The sequence below is a fragment of the Sesamum indicum genome, linkage group LG1 (assembly GCF_026168435.1).
Source record: "Sesamum indicum cultivar Baizhima isolate 11 linkage group LG1, ASM2616843v1, whole genome shotgun sequence".
Classification (NCBI taxonomy): Eukaryota; Viridiplantae; Streptophyta; class Magnoliopsida; order Lamiales; family Pedaliaceae; genus Sesamum; species Sesamum indicum.
The window spans coordinates 17,568,403-17,592,251 of NC_142657.1; the positions used below are offsets into that span (position 1 = coordinate 17,568,403).

General features: G+C 33.9%; 3 protein-coding genes across 4 annotated transcripts; 1 reads left to right on the forward strand and 2 right to left on the reverse strand.

Moving 5' to 3' along the window:
- Nucleotides 1-2,268: 2,268 nt before the first annotated feature.
- Nucleotides 2,269-5,489, reverse strand: LOC105165805 (purple acid phosphatase 17). The gene is made up of 7 exons (XM_011084965.3): nt 5,082-5,489; nt 4,516-4,672; nt 4,062-4,169; nt 3,836-3,963; nt 2,992-3,120; nt 2,815-2,882; nt 2,269-2,731 (listed from the first exon to the last, which is right to left on the reverse strand). Exons 1-7 carry the CDS (start codon nt 5,280-5,282, stop codon nt 2,518-2,520), a joined length of 1,005 nt encoding a protein of 334 aa, XP_011083267.1. The 5' UTR covers nt 5,283-5,489; the 3' UTR covers nt 2,269-2,517.
- A 1,602-nt stretch (nt 5,490-7,091) lies between these two features.
- Nucleotides 7,092-10,283, forward strand: LOC105165811 (Ssu72-like family protein). The gene is made up of 4 exons (XM_011084977.3): nt 7,092-7,414; nt 8,858-9,003; nt 9,637-9,755; nt 9,822-10,283. Exons 1-4 carry the CDS (start codon nt 7,200-7,202, stop codon nt 9,921-9,923), a joined length of 582 nt encoding a protein of 193 aa, XP_011083279.1. The 5' UTR covers nt 7,092-7,199; the 3' UTR covers nt 9,924-10,283.
- An 847-nt stretch (nt 10,284-11,130) lies between these two features.
- On the reverse strand, nt 11,131-23,789 carry LOC105165822 (regulator of nonsense transcripts UPF2). Of its 2 annotated transcripts, none has more exons than XM_011084994.3 (17): nt 23,600-23,789; nt 23,249-23,336; nt 22,190-22,392; nt 20,322-20,666; nt 19,531-19,635; nt 19,266-19,393; nt 18,900-19,076; nt 18,737-18,818; nt 17,781-18,047; nt 17,474-17,671; nt 17,293-17,394; nt 16,633-16,884; nt 16,333-16,551; nt 14,988-15,158; nt 13,747-13,932; nt 12,358-12,825; nt 11,131-12,144 (listed from the first exon to the last, which is right to left on the reverse strand). In XM_011084994.3, exons 1-17 carry the CDS (start codon nt 23,669-23,671, stop codon nt 11,650-11,652), a joined length of 3,558 nt encoding a protein of 1,185 aa, XP_011083296.1. In that variant the 5' UTR covers nt 23,672-23,789; the 3' UTR covers nt 11,131-11,649. The 2 variants fall into 2 exon arrangements, with proteins under 2 accessions (XP_011083296.1, XP_011083289.1); XM_011084987.3 differs by having other exon boundaries at nt 23,249-23,348; nt 23,600-23,787.
- Between the last annotated feature and the right edge of the window lie 60 nt (nt 23,790-23,849).

The window sequence follows — 23,849 nt, forward strand, 5'->3', positions numbered from 1 at the left end:
GGACAATGTTTCATACCACAAAGACATGGATTGTGTCTCATTTTGCATCATTTGATGTTGTTTGGATAAATAAAACTATTATCTCATTCTCAAGTCTCTCGTGTAAGGAATCGATAATGCTGTCACTCATAATATACGGATACTCCGAAAAATTATTTGGTACAGTGTTAGACACGTGTCGGACACCGACACTCATCAGACATGCCTCGAACAAGTATCGAACACATTGATCACATGTTCGAAAATTTAAAAAAAAAAAAAAGATTAAAGAGGACACGAGTGTCCGTCACGTTCTAGACACATTTTGAATTTTTTTTTATAATTTGAAAAGGTTTTAGGCTATTTTATTTAAAAAAAATATGACTGATAAAAAATAAAAAGAATCAAGTCACTAATCTTAACTAAAAGCTTTGAGAATAAATTACTAAAAATTTGGGAGATGGTCAAGATGGTTTAATTAATTTAAATATTAAATATTTTTCATTGCATACATTTTAAAATGAACTCTTTATGTATATTTTTGAAGCCACATTTGATTAAAAGTATAGATGTAGAACATGCGCATCTTATATTTTATCTTGATATTGTTTATATTGCATATTCTAATTTTTTGAGAAATTAAGAATATATAAAATAAAATATATATTACATAACTGTATCAGTGCCTTGTCATGTCGTAATTTTTCTACATTTTTTATATCACCATGTCCGTGCCATATCATTGTCTGTGTCAATGCAATATTGATTGTCACGCATTCCATATTCATTTACGTCATTTCAGACCAAAATTATAAGCATCACAAATTCAATACGGACAATATTTTGCATCATATACATCGATCACATCCCATATTGCATGTATAATTATTGTTTGTCATATTCCAGACATTTATAATTTAAAATTTATTTTAAATATATCTTCTTGTAAAATAAAATCGTTGGCTCCCAATTATTGAATATACAATAATGTAAAAGTACATTTTTTTAAAAATAAATAACCAATATTTTAGCTTTTACCAAAAACTTGGTATGTAAAATCAAAATGAAACTAAAAAATAGGATAAAATCATTTGGACCAAAACTTTGTTAGTCAATGGTAAGTCTACTTTTTATCTATATATTCTAACAAATCGTCTATGAATATTCTTTCATTTGACATACTTCCATGTAATAGATTTAGCTTTATGAATGGTCTTGTGAGTAAATGGTTGACACATAGAGTGTTTCCTTATGAAAATTTAATCATTTAAATATTTTAATAATTTATATTATATATATTTATTGCATAATCATCTCGCTGCTCTTGTGTATTTTACTATTTTTCAAAAAAATAAAAATAAAAATAAGAGATAATTAAATTATATCCCTGTAAGTAAAAAATGATACGTAAATTATATCAATCGATTTCATGTTGCTGTAAATTTATGATACATTATCTTAGACAAGTCTTGAGAAATTTGATTCATTATTCGATACATTATTTTGGTGTATTGATTTTTCGATTCAATTCAATATAGTTATATCAAGAACAATCAACGAGTATAAAAAATATAAAAAACATAATATTAGTCGCCATATTTGTATCCATTTGATTAATAATTTTAAAATAATATTGATGATTTATTTTTATTATATCTAAATCAAATTTGAGGGCACTGAACTACTAAATACCAAATATAATCAAGCTAACCACGTGATTATAATTCATTTTAACTTTTATACTAATCACATAATAAATATATGTACTTTTATATGATAAATTCAAATATGTATAATAGGAACGGTAATGGTCAAAGACGCTGAGTGGATGTTTGGATATTCTTATTTTAAATAAAAATAATAGATGCAAGTTAAATTAATTTTATTATGAGGATATTAAGAATTATCTAGTTATTTAGAAGATTTAGTCATTTTTAAAATAAATTCATGTGAGTCCATTATAACATGGACTTAATATGACAAAAGTGGTATATTAAGTTTGAGAAGTGGAACTCACAATATGAAAATGAAATTGGGAAAAAAAAAAAAGTGACCTTTTGGAAAAAATGGAATAAACAGATAATTTTTTATATATTTCTAAATAATAAAAATATAAAATCCCATAATGAAAATAAAAACATACAATTATCTATTTTAATAATAATTATTTGTGATAATAAATTAATTTATTTCTTATAAAATTACAGGAAGGGAAGAATCCCATATATTTGAAAAATCAAAATATATTACATGAAAAAAAAAAAAAAACTCTAGAGGGGGAACAACTACTTCATCTACCCTAAACAACTCCTAACATCTTATTTATTTGTACACTAAGCTATAAAACAAGGAGAATCGTCCCATATTATCAAATATAAGACTTGCTATAAATATCATTTTACAAATTTAAATATGACCTACATATAAAGAAAAATTAATCCTTTTTTCTTTTTCCCTCGGAGAGTAGGGGTAGGAGAGCCCGACTTTTTCTCGTTTATCTGTATACATCTCACGTTGTAAAATAATTTTTCAGTAATATTACATGTCGGAGTATAGTTGCTTGGACCTGGTCCATTTGTGCAAAACCTTACCGAAAACATCATAAAAAATTATATCGATATCACTCCGTGTCATTTGAACAGACATGAACCCCTGCCCATCGTAGAAGAATTTTAGGCGCTCTCTGTTCAAATTCTTGACATCTCCCCGCCATGCCTTCGAGCCCGCTCCACTTGTCAAAAATTGAATAGGGCTGCAAAACAAATAAAATAAGTTATGTTTAGTATAAATGATCTACTTTTGAAATAATTCAGGCCGATGCTATCTTTATCGTACCTTTTATCATCACTGATTTGCTCAAGACAATGATCGTGCCCGTTCATGTAGAAATCAACATCATTGGCCTAAAAAATGAGATTTTTTCAAAAAAATATCAGTATTTTAAGAAAAAGGAATGGAAATTAGAATTTTTAGTTATGTTATTTTTTAATGAGTTGTTGGTAAGAATTTTACCTGAAGAATGGGGAGAAGATGACGTACAAGCTCTAGGGTATCACCATGGTGGCCTACACTTCTGATGGCATGATGACCCACCACAATTTTCCATTTTGCCCTTGATTCCTTTAGTGCTGATTCAAGATCCTGTACCCCAAAACAAACAAATAAATAATTATTGTCATAATAATAATATTGTACCTGTCAAGTCAATTATCAATGACTAATAATGATTTATTGTTAACCCATGTTTACATATAAAAAATTGAAAAAATCTTCCAACACAATATCAAAGTTAGAGGTCTTACGTCCGAATCTTATGACCATTCATTTATAAAAGAAAATTTTGCATATTTAGAATTAAAAAAAGAAAATTTTCGTTCTATAATTTTGTTTGAATTTATTTTAATTTTTTTTATTTTAGACAATATTAGAAATTAATTCTTTATTTATTAATTTTACGTAAATTTGGTCATTTAACCTAATTTATGGCTCTTTTGCCATTTTGATAATAAAAACCAATAATTCATCATAATGCTCTAAGTGTAATATAAATAAATATTTTTCAATAAATTTAGATTCTTATACCATTTTAGGCGAGCATTAGTTATGAGATGCAAAATGAATGGATATATATGGAGTAAAATTGCTCTTGAACAATTGTGTAGGGGTAAAATTGTCCAAAATTGGGTCAAATGACCAAAATTAAGCAATTTTGAAAGTTACCAAACTAAAACTAAAACATAAAAAAAACTAAAATTAACAACAAACAAACTTAAAAGAGTAAATAAAGAATTTTCCCAGTAGAATTTGCACGTAAAAGATGATGTCAAAATATTTAAATAATTATGGGTGATCGTACCCTTAATACAATAGCAGTGTAGATCTTTGAAGGGTTTACATCCCGCCAATCATAGACATGATTCTCCGGGTTTGCATAATAGTAGTTCACAAATGGGGTTGTATCCACAAAGAATAACTCAGCAATTTCTGTTAATTACAAAAAAAAAAAAGATAATTAAATGTATCATTATTTCGAAATTAAAGAAATAAAAATGATTTTAAAAAAAAACAAAAGAAATTATCACCCGCATTAACTACAAAAGACCTCAAGCAAAGCCATCTGTCATCAATTTTCCTAAGGGCAGGGCTCATTTGTGCCACTGCATCACCCCTGTAATCATGGTTGCCTAAAACTGCATGCAAAAATTCAAGTGTCAATTAATTATTTTTGTTAACATTAAAAAATCGCGACGGATACTTAGCATTTAATGTAAATGAGATCAAAATATTAGTCATATATGAAAATTATGTCAAATATTCTGATCATAGTTGAAATTGCAGTAAATATTAATTAATCATGGTCATAATTTAAATTTTCACATCTATTTTATTTGGTTTCGGTAGGTAGTGTTAATTTATCATGATTTTTAAATCAAAATAATTTATAATGTACAAAAAAATATATAATTACGGTGGTATTTTCACATTGGATCCATATATAATTTGATAAATTGTGTAAGAGTAGGTAAAATAAATTACCACTAAACCACTGTTTTTGGAGGCTCTTGGCTGTATAAATATTGGTGAATGAATCAACAAAGGCTGGATCTGTCTCTCCTTCCAATCCATTATCGTAGAAATTATCACCTGTTGAAACTACAAAATCTATATCTAATTCTTCTCCAATTTTTCCCATCTGCAAAAATAATCCACCAACTTTCTCATATAATTAATACATACAAGTTAATAATACAACACAACTGCAAAGAAAATTAAATTATTCCCCACATTTTAAATAAATTCGATTTTCAAAATTATTATAGATTAATACGATATTTTATTTTTTTATTTAATACTTTTTAATTTAAAGAAAAAATACGTCTCCAATACTCAAACATCAATACATAATGTAAATGTGTGATAGAAAATTCACATTAATTAACTTATAAGCATCTTACACGTATGATCTTATTGATCATGCATTCGAGTACCATTCCAAAAAAAATAAAAAAATCAACGTTGATCCTTCTTTATAAAAAAATAAAAATAAAAGAAAATCGACGTTGATCCTTCTTTATAAAAAAATAAAAATAAAAAAAGAGTACCTGAAAAGCAACTTGAGATTGGTTAAACTCTCCCTTTCTTCCCCAATCTCCGACCACCAGGAACCTGAGTGTGCCATCGCCTCTCGTCGGCTGCTCGAACCTCCGCAGCTCAGCCGAGGTCCTGTGAGAAATGAAGGACACAGCCGCCAGCCAGAGGCACAACGCCACCGCCATGTTTTTGTTTCCAGAAAGGGCCACCATGGCTCTATCAATCAATGGCTAGCTCTCTGACTGACAAACAACCAATACCCTTTCTTTTTTATTTACTTTATTACCAGAAAAAATACGAAGAACAAAACAATAATTTTTTTTTTCTTTTTGTTTTTGATTACTGTGGTGATGATGTGTGTATATATATATAGAGAGAGAGAGACAGAGAAAGAGAGAGAGAGGATAAATATAGGATGATGTAAGAGTAATTGGCGTAGCGTGGTATATGCAATGGCGTGAACATATTATTAGTAGTATACAACAAACAACTTACAATTATTGCTTGGTCTATTATTTATTTAGGTAGTGGATACTAAAAATTTAATCAGGTTTCTATATAAAGCCATCGTGCAAAAATAAAAATAAAATTTTAATAATAATGGGAACTAGAAAGAAACGTAAAAATTGATGAGAGAGAAAAATAAAATATATGTGTAAATAATTTAAGAAATAAAATAATTGACAGATCAATAATAAACGTATGAGAGAAGTGAGAGTAAAAATAAATGTACAATAATAAGTTTGGTATTTGGTTAGTAGAAGTAAAATTGGATATATATGAAATTCCTTCGAAATTCAATTCTGTTTTCGTCCAAAATTAAGCGAAAAAGTGAACCTATAAGGCAAAAAACACAGAGAAATACATATTTTATTTTTATTTACGCAATTATTCGTATACATATTTTTTCTCTAATTTTTTCCTCATTCCAGTTGATAATACTGATACATAATCTTTGAAAAAGAATAACTAAATCACAAAAAAAAGAAATGCTGATATTTGAATTTAATTTTTTTCAGTTTAATATTTGGAAATATTTGTGCTTGCATGATAATAATAAAGTTATATTAGTTTGATATTTAATTATTTTTATTAAATTCAAAATACTCATTTTACTGAGTGTTGAAGAAAGTAATGGTAGATGCATTGTAATTAAATAGATTGGTCTATTTAGTTGTTCAAATCATTTTATATTTTTGTTTTCTGCAAAAAATATTGTCCATATATTTATCGAGTCGATAAATTATTTATAATATAAATAAATAAATTCTTTCACATATAAATTTTTAATAACATATGATATGATTTATAAATTATTTATAACCTTCTATAAGCGATTCTAAAATTATTATTATACAGTAATTTTCAACATATTCAATAAAATATGAATAAGTAATATTTTTTCTCGAACATTCTTCACTTTTCCTTCGAGCTCGCTACAACTAACTTAGGCATGAAAAGATTTTTATTAGAGACAATCCAATGAGCCTGATGAATGCGTGTCATTTGAAGTTATCTAACGTTGAGCGCCTACCATTAAAGCGACTTCGATCTCCAACTCGAATCATTTTCACAAATAATTGATGGATATTGCATGCGAACATTATCAACATATCACCATCTCAATATGTAATTCGATGATAACTTGGGAAAAGTTGCAATATGAGCAGAGTTGTCGAGATAGCTAAGGATTGTTTCCAATAAAATTGTTGGATAGTCGAGGTCTATATATATAATATTTATTTAAATATATAATAATTTAAATTTTATATACATAAAGCACATATATACATGGATATAAAATAAAGTAATAATTTTACATAGAAGAACCAAAAATAAATTAAACAATTATAGGGCTTTAAAAAAAAAAAAAGAGACAAAACTCAGAGAAAAACTGAATTGGGCCTATCTATTGGGCCAATAGAAAACAAGCCTAATGAGTTGGGCCCAATGGGCATGTAACCTGTTGTCATCTTCTTCTTCCAACTGGTTTTACTCTCACATCAGTTGAGGACTTAAGGTATATTTCCAATTTTCTCACAATATATACACACACATATATATATATATGTGTGTGTTTTTGATTTGGTGGGGTTTTTGATTGTTTGGGCGATTAATTATTAGGAGAGATGAAACTCCGGTACGCCATGGTGTGCTCGTCGAATCAGAACCGGAGCATGGAGGCGCACGCGCTGCTGAAGAGAGAAGGGTTCGACGTGGCCTCCTACGGCACTGGCCAACACGTGAAGCTTCCTGGTCCCTCCCTCAGAGAACCCAACGTATATGAGTTCGGCACCCCCTATAAGCACATGCTCGATGACCTCCGCCGCAAGGACCCCGAATTGTGAGCTTTCTACATATTTTTATTTCTTGTTTCAATCGGTTTTCTTTGTTACTGCTATTTATTTTCTTATTTTTAGAGGCATATTGTCAACCGAGTATTGTAGTTTTGGTGCATTATGGGGTTATTTTGTTGCTGAATGTTTCCTGGACTCTTTTGCATTTTCTGTAGCTGTTAAATAACATGTATTCTGTGTGTATGCTTAAGATTTTTGCTTTATGTTACTATGAGTGTTCTACAGCCTGTATGAGGAGTACGAGAAAATAAGGCTGCAGAAATTCAGAAAGTATGCATGATTTTTTTGGAGCTAGTATTGGAGAGGATTATACCATGTAAACTGTTGCCCAGATTGTCTGATTCTTAGTCAAATGCTCTTTGGAAAAGCAGAATTGATGAAAGAAATGAGAAGATGTCTTTTGAAAGAAAATCAATTGAATTAAGGATGAAAAAGAATTGAACAAAATCAACTTAATTTAAGGTGAAAGAAGAGAAAGAAAATAGATGAGATACGATTGATGAACAAAACTAAAATGTTATTAGTTAGAATATGAAACTAGAGAGAATAGAAGACAGAAAATATGTTGAGGAGAGATGTACTATCTTGACACTTCTAGGTTTCTTGCAAGTTGTAACATTGATGGACCAAGTAATTGTTCCAGATTAAAGTGAGAAATGTTTAACCCCTATCCCATTTTCTAATAGCATAGATAGTATTTATGTTTTGATTATTTGGGTCATATTGGAAATTGAAGGACAAGTTATGTGATGAACAATTCCATGAACTGTTATCACGTATTGTAGTCCATGTGGATGAAGAAGGTTAGTAAAGGGTATTCACTCAACTTAAGTTAGAAATACATGAGAAAGTCTGCGTTATAATGGGTGGACATAAAACATGCATTCCATCATTAGAAATTGTAAAATATCATTTTACTCTTAAATAAGTGCCCATTGTGCAAAATTTTTAGAGAACGTAAAGTAATGAGATCCATTAAGCTGAGGTAGATTTTACATGCTATTTTTACAATTACTGTTTGACAATTTATTCACACCCTGCTGGTGTTTGTACTATAAGAAAATGGAGATCTCCATTTAATTCTTGAACTCACCATTTTAGACACATCAAAACTTTAGTGAATTCAACCATCACTAGTGGATTGAAATAAGATTTGTGGTTCGAGGTGGGGGTGCGGGGGTTCTTCAAAATTTATACCTTAAGAATATTGATTTCCCTTGGCTAATTATCCTTAATAGCAGGATAGATATTTGCAGCACATATATGTGCTGTGTCAAATAACATATTCCGTAAAAAGCTGTGAATTTTGGTGTGCCAATAGCACCAATAAGAATATGAATATATGTATATGTATACACACATTCATGTTGAAACTGAGTTTCTTTTTGTTCATAGATCGAGCATTTCAGCCTCACGAGTTGCAATTCCAGGTATCGGCGAAATGGAATACTACCAATGCTCAAGAGGAATGTATCTGTGAAAACTGCTCCTCAGCGTTGGCAAGAAAATGCAGCTGATGGTACTTTTGATGTGGTACTTACATTTGAAGAAAAAGTTTTTGATATGGTCATTGAAGGTACATCCTGATTGTTGTTCTTTACTCTGTTATAATTGGTTGAAAGACTCACTCACTATTGCAGTACAGCTAGCCGTCATTTTAAATTTCGTGACAATGTTTAATCTCCATATTAGGGAACAATTTTCTTGGAAGTTTGATGCAAAATCTTTTTTCCAAAGCATGCAAATTAAGTTAATTTCTCCATTCAAGTTGCCTGCCAGCATTGCCTTGTACTGTAGTAGATGCGCCAGGGCATAAAATTGTGCATTGCCTCATCAAGCTTCTTCTTCTTCTGTCCTGGCCAGATTCACCTTCTTAAGGCCACATTTTCTGGCAATTGATCAGTTCTATTTGTGATGTTTCTTGTGGTGAAAAACAGGAAATAGAATCTAAATAGAAACAGATATTTACACAGTTCACATGTTATGCTTAACTTGGAGACTGATGTCAGGATATCATCCTTTCTTTAGTGGATGCATGTACACCACTCCAGGATATCTTCCGTCTTTATCGAATTTGTCCCATCACATGCATTAATTCATTGATTCCCCATACTTACATATAGCTCTAGTTCTGAAAAAGTTTTCTGCTTATCTGATATTTATAATTTTCTTCACGATATCAGTTTGATGTCCGTTGGATATGTTGCAGATCTACATAACCGGAATCATGTTCTTTTGAAGCCTGTTTTGGTTATCAACTTGGAAGTTAAAGATAACCATGAGGAGGCAGCTATAGGGGGTCGGCTTGCTTTACAATTGTGCCAAGAGGTATATATTCTGTTGTCTTTAGCAAAAGATTGACACATTATTCGTGATGCTCACTGTTATATGCAGCTCGAGACCATTGAAAACTGGGAGGATTGTGTTGATGATGTCATCATAAATTTTGAGAGGCAAAACAACAGGAAGCTTCTGTACAGCATCTCTTATTATTGATGCCAGCATGTTATAGCATGATCAGAAATTTCTCATGAATACCCGCGGCTGAATTGGCAGGTGATTCTATACCTGCCACCCCTCTTGTTATCCGGGTCAAGGATGTGTGTGCGGCATTTACAGGCATGAATCACTAGCTAATAATAGCTGAGGCTTTAGTCCCCTCAAGCTCTGTGATACTTATCGAATTCAAAGTGTACTTGCTGATGACCATATTGATTGCGTACGATTTAGTCGAACAAGTCGAATTAGCCATAAGCAGTACCCGTTCCAAGTGTTATTGCAAAAAGTGTCGAACATGAACTTTTAGCGATATGTGTGTTAAAGCTATTATTTAAGCATCACATTCTTTCGTCGATACACTTCATTGCGTAAGTGGTAAAATCGTGCTTTCATATTGACATGTCAGGAACCTCTTATATTATATAGGGTAAATTACATATCTCCTTTGAGATTATAATTACAAACAATCCTCATTTGAAAAATTACACATACACCCTTGACGTTTTTGAATTATGTAATTTTTGAATAGTTTTATGAAATTGTTAATTTTTGTTTCTGTATTTCTTTAAAAAAAATAAAAAAATAAAAAATTGTCAAAAGAGTGGATGGAAAATTTTAAAAAATTTAAAAGAATTATACACTTAATCTATAAAAAAATCAAAAAGTTCTAAATATAATTTTTAATTCATAAGAGTATTTTAATTAGTTCACCATAAAAAATGAATAAAAACTTAACGGACACTAAGGGATTGAGCTAATTGTTATACTATTAATAAATTCGATAAGGTATGGTTAATTTTTCAAATAATGAAAAAGTATTAATAATCATACTAATTTTACGGGAGGTTGTTATAATTTATCCTATTATATATATAACATGCAAAACAACAAATGCCGGTTCTAATGTAGAACTGGTACAAAACTCTCAAAGAGATTATGTGTTTGTTCCGGGTGGATATTTGGAGTAAACGATATATTTGCTGGAATTGCCAAGTAGTTCAATGAACAGATGTTTGCAAACCTTGTAAAAGATCCCAGAAATATATATTAGCATCATAGCATGCTTGTGGAAACTCTGCTCTCTAGGAAACTACATACTATAAAAGTTGTACATTTGTTAGAACAGTGGAAATCATTCAAATTCAGCAGCTCAACAGGAACGAACAGAGTTGCTTGATAAGGCATATGCATGCAAGAGTTCTGATTCTTCTGAAACCAGCAATGCATTTATGTATTAACATATGAAGGACATTCAGTTGTCTCCCAGCTACAAAGCTACATTTCTTCAAATAAAATAGGACGTTCAGTTGTCTCCCGGCTACAAAGCTACATTTCTTCAAATAACCCACCCAAGTAGGACAGCTGACATCGGGCAGCTACAAATGCCAAACATAGATAACCACTAGCATATTGCTTTTACACAAACCATATTCACACCTCTCATTCAGAAGCAACCCCTCGATGCCAATGGTGATTTTCATATCTTATCACCTATTAACAATATGAACACAAGATACGTCCAAGCATCGTAGGACCATAAGCTCGATGAGCAATTCTTCAGCCAAAAATAGCTAGCCAAGTAGAACGGTGGCCACACTTCTGCTTTCCTGCAATCTGCTTGTGGGAGGAAATATCTTCTCCTGCGTAGTAAACCCTCTACTGAGGGATAGAACTTAGCTGACTTCAATTTCTATTGCCATTCATCTTTTTACTTGCAGAGGAATTATCTTCTCCTGCCATAGTAAACCCCTGCACCAGAATGATAAATATGCCGATGACGTGATCCACCACTCCTATTGTGTCCATCCCATGTATGCCCCCTGTTGGTAACCCTGCCGCCACTTTGAGTCCAGTTTAGTGGTTGAGTCCCTCCATTGAGTTCCTCCTCTTCTCTATCGTTGTATTCTAGGACAAGCCGCTTTATGTCTTGTTTTTCTTCAAGCTCAGCTGCTTCTTTCTGTTTTGTGCTCTGAACCAGAGAGCAATCACGAGGAATATACATCTGCTTTGTCTGTTGTTTGTTGCCACGTTTTACAAGTACCTTCACCCGGATTTCCTTGGTTCCTCCAGAGCTTTCATCTGTTGTCTCGTCTCCACTTTCACCTTCAGTCCCTCTTCCATGGTGTTCCTTGGCAGTGCCCTCGAACACATTCATTGGTATCATCATATTTATTGTTGGGCGTGAGCGCAACTCCAACTTTCTTGAATCCAAGCTTTCCTGCACCCCATTTAATAATTTATGTTAGTCCCTGCAACTTTTTTTGCGACTACGTCATTACTTTAGTTCAGTGAGCTAAAATGGAAAAGGGAAAAGGTAAAAAATGTCATTTTGTTTGTGTTTAATTTGCCACAAGCACCAAAATTTGACAGAGGAATATACAACTTATGCAAACTCAACATAACAATATCAAGAATAAATATAAAATCTTGCCTGCATGAGAGCCCGCAGTTCTCGGTCAAAATCAGCTGCCTCCTGTGGGTCTACCTCTGCCACCCTCTGCCTAACATGTACCTCATCGTCTTCATCAGAAGCAGGATCACCTCCATCATCATAATCATCTTCACTTTCACAGCCCTCATCTTGATTGTCTCCATCCGTTTCTTCGTCATCATGATCAATGTGCTCAGTGGTTCCACTACCAGAGTCACTATCGGTCGCCCCAACATCTTCATGCGGTTCACCATTTTCCTCAGTGCCATTTGCAAAACTTTGTCCATTCACAGATACAGAGCCAGAGCCAGAATTTGCCCTGCTAGGAGGTTTTTCGGAGTCCTTCTCATTCTGAGCCTTTTCTGTTGAAACCCTGCGCTCAAGCTCCTCAAGTTCAACTAGAGCAGCGTTAACCTCCTCAAAGGATGAATATCTAATCATGTTTGGTCTCAGTTCAACAAATAAATCCTGAAAAAGTTTTCATTTATATGCTCAAATGAGAAATTTCACAATAGAACAGGAAAAAGCAGTAAGAGAAAATTCTGATAATACAGAGACGGCTCACCTAGAATCAACTTGTCGCTTGGCATAATTATGCAGTGGTGTGATGCCAATTATATGGTTACATAAAATCCAAATTTAACACCACTAGACACAATACTGGGAAAAATCCAAGTCTCCTGACCAATTATAATGGAACACATTCAGGCTATAATGTGCATGAACATGTTATATCATCCGGTAGGGTAATACTTGGACCCTACCCATAGAATACCAATGAGTCTTAACCATGTCATAACCGGAAAAACCGGATAGTGCCTGGATCTTACCAGTTAACTTTTGTGTTACTTTTGAATAGTAAGTTTTGAAGAATAAATTTCATATATTTTAAATTTACATCAAAATCAAACAATAAAGTTTTTTAAAAGCACCCCTGAAGCTTCAAAACTACATATACTTTTCCTTCAACCAATGACTGTTGATAAAGGTCAATCCTTCGCCATAGCTTAATTCTTTCTGCTTCAAAAAGAAGAATACTTAAAAAGCTAAAATACCCTAAATTTTGAAAAGATTCCACCCTCCAATTTGGTTGATCCTATTCAATTGTCATCCGGATCAAAATTTGTAGGTTCAAGCACAACCCACCCTGAAAACCAGACGTCCACTAGACTTAATTTAATTCATGACAATTGATCTCATCCTATCACAATTTCCATGTTCTAAAAAGACTAAAATATAAATTCAACATTAAAATAAAATAACTCACTGGATCAGATTCATCCTCAGTTTATTCATCAATATACTCGCAAAGTGCAATTCAGGTTATATGAATAGTTTAAACTTGAACACAATAAGAAAAAGTGAAAGATTACAAGCTAAACTACTGACCTGCAGATCAAATTCAATATCCAGGGGAAGGGCACCTTTGCTCAGGATGTATCTTTGGAAATGAATCAAGAACCGATCGAGCTTCCTCTTTGATGAACCTCTATCAAAATAATGCCCACACGTCTCAAGAAGTGTGACAACCATTCTGATTCGGAAACAGTCCTCTGGAGGATCCAATATATCTTGCTGGTATCATGATAATAAAGCATCTCATCAATATTGCTCAAAGTAAAAATATCATAAATAGCAGGTAAGTGAAGGCATGATATGCCACAAAAATCCCATAACACAACCCCCATCCAACATGGACTTCTAACCACTCATAAAACTGCAACAAATTTTCACGATCACACTCAATAAATCTTCATATGAAGAGACAAATGACAGAAAATTTCACAATCACTAATCACATTCTCCACAGTGCAGGATTTCCCCATTTATTATAACATTCAGTATAGTCAAAGTAATGTTCAGAATTTGTATATGTCAAGAAACAAGCATTAGTATTAGCATTCTAGTTTCCTTCACATGCATAATCAGCTATCAGTCGTTCAACACTGATACCCTGAAGCAAGTCATGCAATATCATAAACAAAATAAAACAATTTACATCCTCATTCTATATCACTTCAGTGATGAATGCTTTACTCATCATTCGAATATCTATATATGTCCTACAAGGCTCTCTTTTCGTGTAAACTACGATGTTCTTATGTTCTTCAGGAATGATGGAACTAAGATAATGCTGTGAACTGGAATAGAGGTCAACAATCACAGATGCGTCAGAAGAAAGGACATCACAAGTTAATAGATAAACATCATGTCATGCATGTAACAACCAATAAAGATAACTAAAAAGTTGAGTAATCAGGAAAAACATTGTAACAGAAGATACCAAAACAGTAGAACCTCTGTAGGTTCCAGTGCGTGCAATTCCAAAAGTAGTTGCACAACATCATATTATTAAAAGGTCAATCAGAATTAAATTCACTGAAGTCGCTGTAAGGAGAATTAAGGAATATAACTTGAATGAATAAGCTTCTCTGTAATAATTAGCAGGACGAAATTTTAAAGAAATATTGATCTCAAAAAAATTCTCCAATTTATTATCAAATGCAAAGCACAGAATTGTTCTATGTCAAACTTGTCACAGACAACAAAAAATTTTACGCAACCTAAAATCATAGGAGTTCAATATTTAATCTTAGAAAATGCTACCATAGCAAGTGATAAGTTCGTACCTCTGTAGTCCCATGGCCAAAAGCAAGAATCAGATAGAGTGTATCAAAAATAACAGATGAATCTACGAGTTCATAATTGTACAGTTCCCCTAAGAAACGCATGTATGCAATGCGCTGTTGCTGCATCCCATACTCATTCAGCTCTAATCCCAGTCTAATTTCCTCCAATACCTGAATGGAAACACAGAATTGCATAGCTCAGTATAGTTCCTAAAGTGTCTTCAGCAATATTTATCCAATTTCCCCAAACTATCTTGCATACAAGATGCAGAACCACAGAACAAATATTTTTTTAGGGATAATAAAATCACATCAATGGAACATAAAAGAAGAACATTGGAATGAGAAGTCATTTATATGATAAAATCAAATCTCTTGATAGATATTCATTTGATAACAAGTAACAACCAACACCATAATCGATAAAATAACTTCTGTGGGTGGGGGCGCGCTCAGGCAGACCGCCATATCCACATTATCAACCCCTACGTAAACATAGTGTCCTTTTTCTTCTCATTTCTATGTGGAACCAACACAACGGCAAAATACTTCGACAAGAATTACATACTGTTCCAGAATGGTCACAATGAAATCCATGTATGAAAAACATCAAAGAGAGCAAGAAAATTAACTTGAGGTAGACAAATGATACAGATATGGTAATAATTTTTTTCGGAACCATAAACAATCTATTTATCCAAAGACAACAAAAACTCCAGAGGCATAAAGCCCACAAAATCGACGACTGACTTTTTCAACACTCACATAAAGCAATTTAAAACATTGCAATGTATCATCTTGTTTAACCAGACTGATCCTGGCTAAAAGTACAACTTATGTATAGGATAAAATAATGTAGCTCCACCAGCATTGTGAAGTCTAATGCTAAATTCCCTAAATCATAAAAGAAAGACCACAGAATATCATGCCTGACAACAGAAAGGACTCAAGGGGTTGGTATTGCTTTACTGAGCAAGGTAGCCCAACTTGTTAGACTACTGCATCAAGGAGATAAAACTAAATGTAATGACCAAAAGGAAGGTAATCTATACAATGTATCACTCCAGCAATTTTATTTACTGTACCTCAAATATGAAAGACATCAAACCAATATCTAGGTTAAGATTTATACAATCACAGAGTTCTAGATTTTAACGGAAGTGCTGGACAAACATCGCTAGTTTGTAAGGTCACATTAAAAACCAAAAATTAACAGCACCAGGAATGATAATACCTCACTATATCTTTCCTATTTAATCCAATTGTTCACATTTGCAATCTGCATAAATTTGAAGATAAAAATGCCAAAAATTTGGCCACGCGATTCTGGCATTAAAGAACTAACCTCATCAACAACAGCAACTGCAAAGTCATCATGATATCGACTCAGACCAGCAGTGAGTGATGCAATCAAATGAATTTGACCATATTTGCCCTTGTGAACCTTCAAAAAACACTTCAAAAGGTATGGCTGGCATTCGTTCCAAGGTAGCTTACGTAACTGTCGCAGCACATGTTCGATCGAAGACTTATCAAGATCCGAGAAAAGTAGTTTCCTAATATACTGTGAAACAGGCCATATACAAGGTTAAACCATTTGTCCATAATATGGAAAATAACAAATGCCCAGGCATAGGAAAACTACCTGATGCAGAGGAGGACGAACTTTAGAGACTCGAGCCGATCTTTCTGGTGGTTTACACAAGTAATAAGCATTTTCCACTAAGGTACTCTGACGGGGATCCAAATTTTTTACATTTTTCAAACGCATCAGTATCTCTAACATATTCGACATGCGCACAGTGGTCTCAGGAGACCGGTAAAGAAAGCGACCACATGTCTCCAGGAGATTGCAAGCAACATCAATGTTATGATGGGTAAAATCATCCAAACAAGCCTGAAATCAGAGAAACTCTCAGACTGATAATAATTCATCCACCAATCAAACTGAACAAACATGCATTATAATTGGAATTCTTTTCAGAACTGATTCATCACAACAGCATATTTACTTCAACAATAAATCAAAAGAAAAGTGGGATACCCCAAAAGGCCAATAGTTGAATGTGTCGCATTTAACAAAAATCAGAAAACAAAATCTATAATGTCCAAACTGATGGGACAGAAGACTCGATATACCAGCAAAGATATAAAACATGATAGTTTGGGCAAATAAGATCCCCACACACCAACAAAAGCATAACTTTGGTATGCGTGACAGATAATATATCTAGGGGGGGGGGGGAGAGAGAGAAGGGGAGTTTTGGAAAAAATCCATGCATATGTAAGAAACTTGTTTCATTACCTTTAGACAGCTAAAAACAAGGCCAGCTGGAGCAATCTTAAACTTGCATAGTTCTCCAATAAACCGGATGTTCCTGATTTTTGTCTCAATATTCATTTGATCCTGCAATGTAATAGAATAATAATATAGAAAAGAATACATTATAGTTTGAACATAGTGCCTGTGAATCTGCTGTAGTCACCTTCTTATTTGTTAAAGTGTTGAATTCTTCTTCCAACAACTGTAAGAGCATGGTTGATACATCTTTCATACAAGTAGACAGCGTAGCAACCATGCGTGAATAGTATGGCAACAGCTCCAGAGATGTCCTTGGAACATTGAACAAAGCCCTCACAAGCTTCTTCCTATTGGACTTTGAATTCAAATAGCAAAACTCTACCTGAAAAATACATATGACTTATAGTAAGAGCTTCAGCTTAATATCTGTTTGCTGCAAAAATGACCAGGGAGAAGTTACAAGAAGCTTGAGAAAGAATGATGAGATTTACAGTCAACTGGTCAATCAGGTCACGGCTCACACAGCTGGGAAGCCTATGCAGCAAACCTTCAAGATTTGTTCCATCAAGACCTTTAGTTCGATCCTTTTCACCTTCTACTCTTCTTTCAGCATCCTTCTCTTTTCCCTTCTCTTTGTCCTTTTCTTCTTTATCCTTATCTTTGCCATCTTTATCTTCCAGTACAATTCCAGAATCAGAAGAAACCTCGGGACTTTCTTGTGTAGCTACCTGACCTTTGTCAGATTCAGGAGCCGTATCCTTCGAAGGAAATATTCATGTCAGCTACCAGACCAACAGTAATAAATCTCAGCATCACAAGATATTGAAAATAACATAGCAAAGCAATGAGAAGGCTGGAATAGGAAAACCCTCTCAAATTAGTTCAAGAAGCATCCTATGCAGGATGGTAGGAGTGCCATATTACCATCTTGGTCAGGTAATGATACCATAAAACAGAGAACAGCCTTGAATGCAGCACCATATTAGGAAGACTATATCTTAAGCAGCTTGCACAACTAGCAATCCAGACGTGACAAAGAAATCCTTAGAAAAGAATATAGCTAGGATTTTTTCCCCTTTTTAGAGATTGAAAGTGGCAATTGAATTTTTCAATATGCAGCTTCACATTAGGATTTACAGGCTTTATTCCCCCTCAGCCAACCACTCGGTCCTTCCAACCCTTAGCCAAAGAAAATGACAAATGAAACATATACCATACAAGGGGCATGAATGTGTTATTTCTTAGTACTTTCTTCATATAGTTTGCTGGCAGAGGAGCTAATTACAAGCACCACATAATCATTATTGGCAATCACCCATCATATATAGCTAACAAAATGATATAACTAGTTTCTTCTTGCAGAAAAGCCAGAAGAGAAACTTGAAGGAAAAGAAGTCAAAGGTTACCAAACAACTATTAGTGGAAAAAAGTAAGGTAAAGGTCTTACAATTGGTAGTTCCTGTGTCTTTGAAGATTGCTCAGTCAACTTTGGTTCTGCCTCTCCCAGCAACACTGCAGGAACAAATGCTCTAAACAAGCAAACCAATCAACAATCTCAGTCACATTGTTTCATTTAGGAAGAATGCAAGATTAAATCATTAACCAGCTACCTAAGGTCTGGAAGGCATTCGTAGAAAGCTCTAGTGTCTTCATCATCCCATAGGGCTTCAAGTGCAGAAGAATCTTTTCCTGCAACAGGAGATAAAACATCCTCTCCTGATGTGACTCTGGTTGTATGACCATCCTCTGGCATCACAGGAGGTTGCATATCAAGTGCTTCCGCTAAACTATAGAACAAAAGAATTAACAATAATTCACCCTGGCAAAAGAGAAGTCCAAAACTGCAGAAGTGCAGAACAAGCACAGGTAAAAAGACAAAAAGTAATGACACAAGCAAATAAAGGGGCATCCATAAAGTAAATAATGAGTGCAATACTGTATACAAGTCTAAAAAGCCATATTCACAATCAACTTACGAGGAGACGCCACGACTTAGATTGTCATGTGATTTCCGCAGCTTTTCGTATGAAGAGGCATTTTCCTCGCTTAATTCACCTTTGGCATTCAAAATCTTTGCATTTTCATGCTCCATTTGGCGAAGTGACTACCATTTAGAATCAAAAAGACAAAGGAGTAAATAGCCAGGACATCCATAAAAGATAACATCTTCCGACACAAATAAATAAGAAAATAGACATCTAACACAAATATTCAACTCCATAAAGGTAATGATTTCCTTACAGCATGTTCAGCCTGAAGAAGTTCCACAGCAGTATCGTAGTAAGTTTGAAATGCTTTGCGGAAGAATTTTTTCTGGTCTGGTGTAATATTAAGACCCTTCATAAACTGTGAGATATTGACACCAGCGCAAACAAATCAATTAAAAACCACAAAAATGATTAACAGATTATATAAACTGAGATTAGACATACAAATCAGTGCAGTCAAGACTCCAGCATAGAATATGCTGCACACAAACACAGGCAATCCTTTTGGCTACAGAAACCATCCTGAGCCATAGCTTACAAGATTTGAGCATGTAGCCAACTTGATCAGTGATAGTTTATACATCTGTGTCATTGTTGGAAGGTGACACTGTTCCTTTTGCATCATTAGTTAAAGATGGACCATGATTTAAATTATGCCACATGAAGAAATAGCAGTTTCATAGACCAACCATATTTATGAGGAAGTGAAAAAGATATGTAACTTAACCAGGAGACACATTTATCAAGAGACTGGTCATCCAAGGAAGAGAACACCAAATAACTATTATCAATTTAAGCATAAAGAAACTATACATCTGACATCTGGCAGATATCATGTAGACAGCTGACGATCAAGTATATCTCAGTCTCGGATTCAAACAACAAGGTTAATGAATAGCAATCCAGGTGAAGCCACGACATCTATCGATTTAGTTAAAAAAATAATAGTTAATCAGAGACCTCAGCCAAACAGCAGAAGGTAAATCAGCAAATTCAAAATTCACCATATAGCATGTAACAAATTACAACATATATAAGTTCTACCTCTTCAAGAATATCTTGGTCAGTTAGTGGAAGACCCAGAAGAAACCTTCCTTGCCGAGCAAAACTAGCAAGAAGAGACAAATTTGCCTGGGTTGCATCACGATCTTTCAGATGCTCGGTGCTTGTTAGATCCTTAATGATATTTACAAAGATGCCACTATCTTCTACAACACCAACAAAGTAAAGTTCCAAAAGGAGCTTCAAAGTACTCCGCTTCTTCATGGCCCTTGAATTTTTGTCTGCGTCTAAATCCTCTGCAGATTTTCCAGGTGCAAAGACCTTTAAGAGACCTTGAACAAGACTGGGCGAGAAGTCCTTGTACCTTTGATGGAGCAAAGAACAAATCTGATGCCAGAGGAATCTTATCAGAAATAATTCAGTTGGGATCAAGCCAAGCAAAACAAATGTAAAAGGAGCTGATAAAAGTTATGATGTCTGATAGTGAATAGGACTGCAAAGTTATGGCAACTTTTTTGCTATTTTTGGATCATTATGATGGACTTCAAATCATGTAATTGAAACAGTTGGAATGATATGAGTTATTACCTGAATTCATAATGATGTAAAATATAAAGATGAAATTCTTCACCAACTCATTGTTGTTTTCCCATAAGTGGGTTGTTTTAAAATTAATGGATTGGAAATTCTTCAAGGCCCAAAGCCTTTTCCAAATCCAAGTTCTTCAATCCAAGTGTTACCATGAGAATTAGAAAGCTTATATTTATGGGCGACAAAAAATCTTATTTATGTGGAACAGTTGTAACGGAAAATGCAAGCATATATACAAGGCAGAAAAATATTAACAGCATAGAGCCATCCAAAATCTAATACTCATGTCAATAATATTTTGTTAATAACACAATGTAGATATGGTAACTATTTACATCAAAGATGAAAGTCATTAACCTAGTATTTGCATAATGTTCTCAAGAAATGAACTTCACCGCCACTATTAACCACAATTTCTTATTGGATAAAGCTTCTTCATTGTGTCCAGTCACCTTTTCTTCTAGAAGTAATAACTTCTACAAAATACACATGGAATATGGAAATACCAAAGAAGGTGTAGGTGTGTCAATTCTCTTAACATTTCTTGCTTGTTCTACACAGTACAAAGTACATATATCCTGGTATCATTCGAATATACACTACTACTGCAGGGTAAATTTCCTGATCAAACATATTGGGTAACCCTCTCTTGTAAATTATGATTATTATTATTATTCTTTATATTTAAATAGATAATCAAAATAATCAACCTCATTATTAATCAACATAGATTAGTGGTCTACTAAAACCCAAAGTTGAACAAAGGAGACAAAACAATAAGGAACTAAACGCTCAAATCATAGTGACATGAGGAATGAGACTCAACGTACCAAAAGATTTGTAAGTATTTTTTGTTCATACTCTCAGTTTGTATAAAGCCAAAAAGAAGACTTGATGAGATTGAACAGGGAGGAACTATTATCAAATCTATTGGTAAGACTTCTCAATTTCATGAACAATGTTGAAATTATGGAATAAGGTATAGTATTTTTGCCATTCTGTGTGGTACTGAAAAGAGTCTGACGTGTAGAATACATTTAAGAATTTGATGAAATGTGCCACAATGGAAACGTTAGAATGTAACAGTCCTAACTAAAATCAACAATTCAATTTTGAATAGTGAAAAGAGACTGAGTGATAAACCAGCCATCATAAAGCAGCCTAGACTCAATACAAGCATACCCACAAGTTCAGTTAGCTAGTAATTGCTACTTCTCATAAGCAGACACTGTCAGATCTATGAGTAACTGAATCCAAGATACACATTATAACTCCAGGAGCAGTTGATCAAATGCAAAATCAACAAAATGAATGGTCACCTGTACAGCAGATTGTATGTCAGCAGATTTAAGCTTTGCATCACAGATTGCGGTTACTGCTTCACTGACAAACTTGCTTAAATTGACACTGCGCAATTCATCCATTAAACCTTCTCTCTGCTCTTCATTGATCTGCTTTAATTTTTTAATGACTGCTGTGTTGCGCTTGATGCTAGAATCCAACGTCCTGAGAAAGCCTGAGTCTGGAATAGACAAGCAGATAAATCAACACTTAATGCAAGAGACTTCCCATCCCAGAGAAGATATAATACATGTCAACACTAAAGTTTGTGTTTTTGAAGAATGTTGATTTTCTACAGGTTCTACTCAAGTTTAAAGGGCCATCAGACTCTGAAGGCCACAGAGTAGCATAGTCGAATTATAGCAGCAGAGGAAGGACTGGAAATTTCACTACTGTTAATTTTATAAAAGCGAATATGACTAGAAGTTGGTGCTAGCAACAAAGCATCAAAAGAGCAGAGGTATGAAATTCTCTTCACATTTAAATTAGATCCTAAGAAATCCTGACAAAGACGTTCCATATCCCTGTCTGTAGCCATAGCCATAAGTTACAGTTAGCTTTTGTAACTATGGGTGTTTGTAAGGAATAAAGTCTACAGCAACTAGAAAGCTAGGTTCATTATCTTACAAAGGTAAGTATATATCTTTGGATGACAGCGCGTAATTATTTGACAAGACCAAAATATACAAGGGCACTCCGGAAAGCTTATAGAATTAGATGATGCAATCATTAAAGTTGCTCTAATTTGACTCCCAGAAGGGGGTGAATGTGAGCCGCAGATAAATAACAAAGGGAGCACATTGTAATTCGAAATCAATAAAGGAGATGTTTGCAATTAGTCAAAGTAACACAGGTGCGCACTACAGTTATCCCAGAGCTCTTAGTTACTCTATGCATAACCTCACAATGTATCAGCTTTAAGCAGAATGATTTGGCACTTGAAATGCCGCACTGACAATCCACATAAACAGAAGAACAAAAGTTTCCTCAGTAATTGTCTGTGAAGCTCAACTTATTCTCTCAAATAGAACGCTTACCAGGCCTGTCAGGGTTCAAATTACTCTGCCGCAGCGCCATCTTTGCTTCAACGGATTTCTTAAATTCCTCGAGACGAGCAGCAGCTTCCTGCACCGGATACTGGGAGAGTTTTAACTTTTTGCAGAAACAACAAATTATCACAAACAGAATCAATAAACAACAACAAAAGTACTTCACCTTCAATTTTAACATTACAAAGAAGAAAAAAAACTAAAAAAATAAGAAGGCCCTCATGTCAAGTAGGCTGTCACTCAGCATCCAAAATCGAAGCAAGGGTTTAATTAAACAGACAACAAACTGAAACGCACACTTTGTGGAAAGGGACAAAGAATTAAAATGAAAAGTGTGACCTCGTCATCGTGTCTTCCCTCATCATCATGTTTCTCCTGATGTTCTCCGCCAATTTCGTCACCGTGTTCCATCTTCTTCTTCAGTAAAATGCGCGGGGGATGGGGGTGGATTTTGGGGGGCTGAGGGGGTTTGGGTGCGATCGAGGTTATGAGAGGGGTTGGGGGTGGAAGAGTGTCGCAGATTTTTAAATATTTCTTTTTATTTTTCTCTTGACGCTTTGGGAACTTTTCCTAATCACAACATCTAATT

Bases quoted from the DNA above. Each gene is read 5' to 3' on its own strand.
- LOC105165822 (XM_011084987.3), bottom strand. From the start codon at position 23,671: ATGGAACACGGTGACGAAATTGGCGGAGAACATCAGGAGAAACATGAT. The intron at 23,349-23,599 runs GTCACACTTTTC...AAACTCTCCCAG, and splicing joins AGGGAAGACACGATGACGAG to TATCCGGTGCAGGAAGCTGC. The intron at 12,826-13,746 runs GTCAGTAGTTTA...AAACTTTTTCAG, and splicing joins ATATTGAATTTGATCTGCAG to GATTTATTTGTTGAACTGAG.
- LOC105165805 (XM_011084965.3), bottom strand. From the start codon at position 5,282: ATGGTGGCCCTTTCTGGAAACAAAAACATGGCGGTGGCGTTGTGCCTC. The intron at 2,883-2,991 runs GTAAAATTCTTA...CTCATTTTTTAG, and splicing joins ATCTTCTCCCCATTCTTCAG to GCCAATGATGTTGATTTCTA. The intron at 2,732-2,814 runs GTACGATAAAGA...TTTGTTTTGCAG, and splicing joins CAAATCAGTGATGATAAAAG to CCCTATTCAATTTTTGACAA.
- LOC105165811 (XM_011084977.3), top strand. From the start codon at position 7,200: ATGAAACTCCGGTACGCCATGGTGTGCTCGTCGAATCAGAACCGGAGC. The intron at 7,415-8,857 runs GTGAGCTTTCTA...TTGCAATTCCAG, and splicing joins CGCCGCAAGGACCCCGAATT to GTATCGGCGAAATGGAATAC. The intron at 9,004-9,636 runs GTACATCCTGAT...GATATGTTGCAG, and splicing joins TTTTGATATGGTCATTGAAG to ATCTACATAACCGGAATCAT.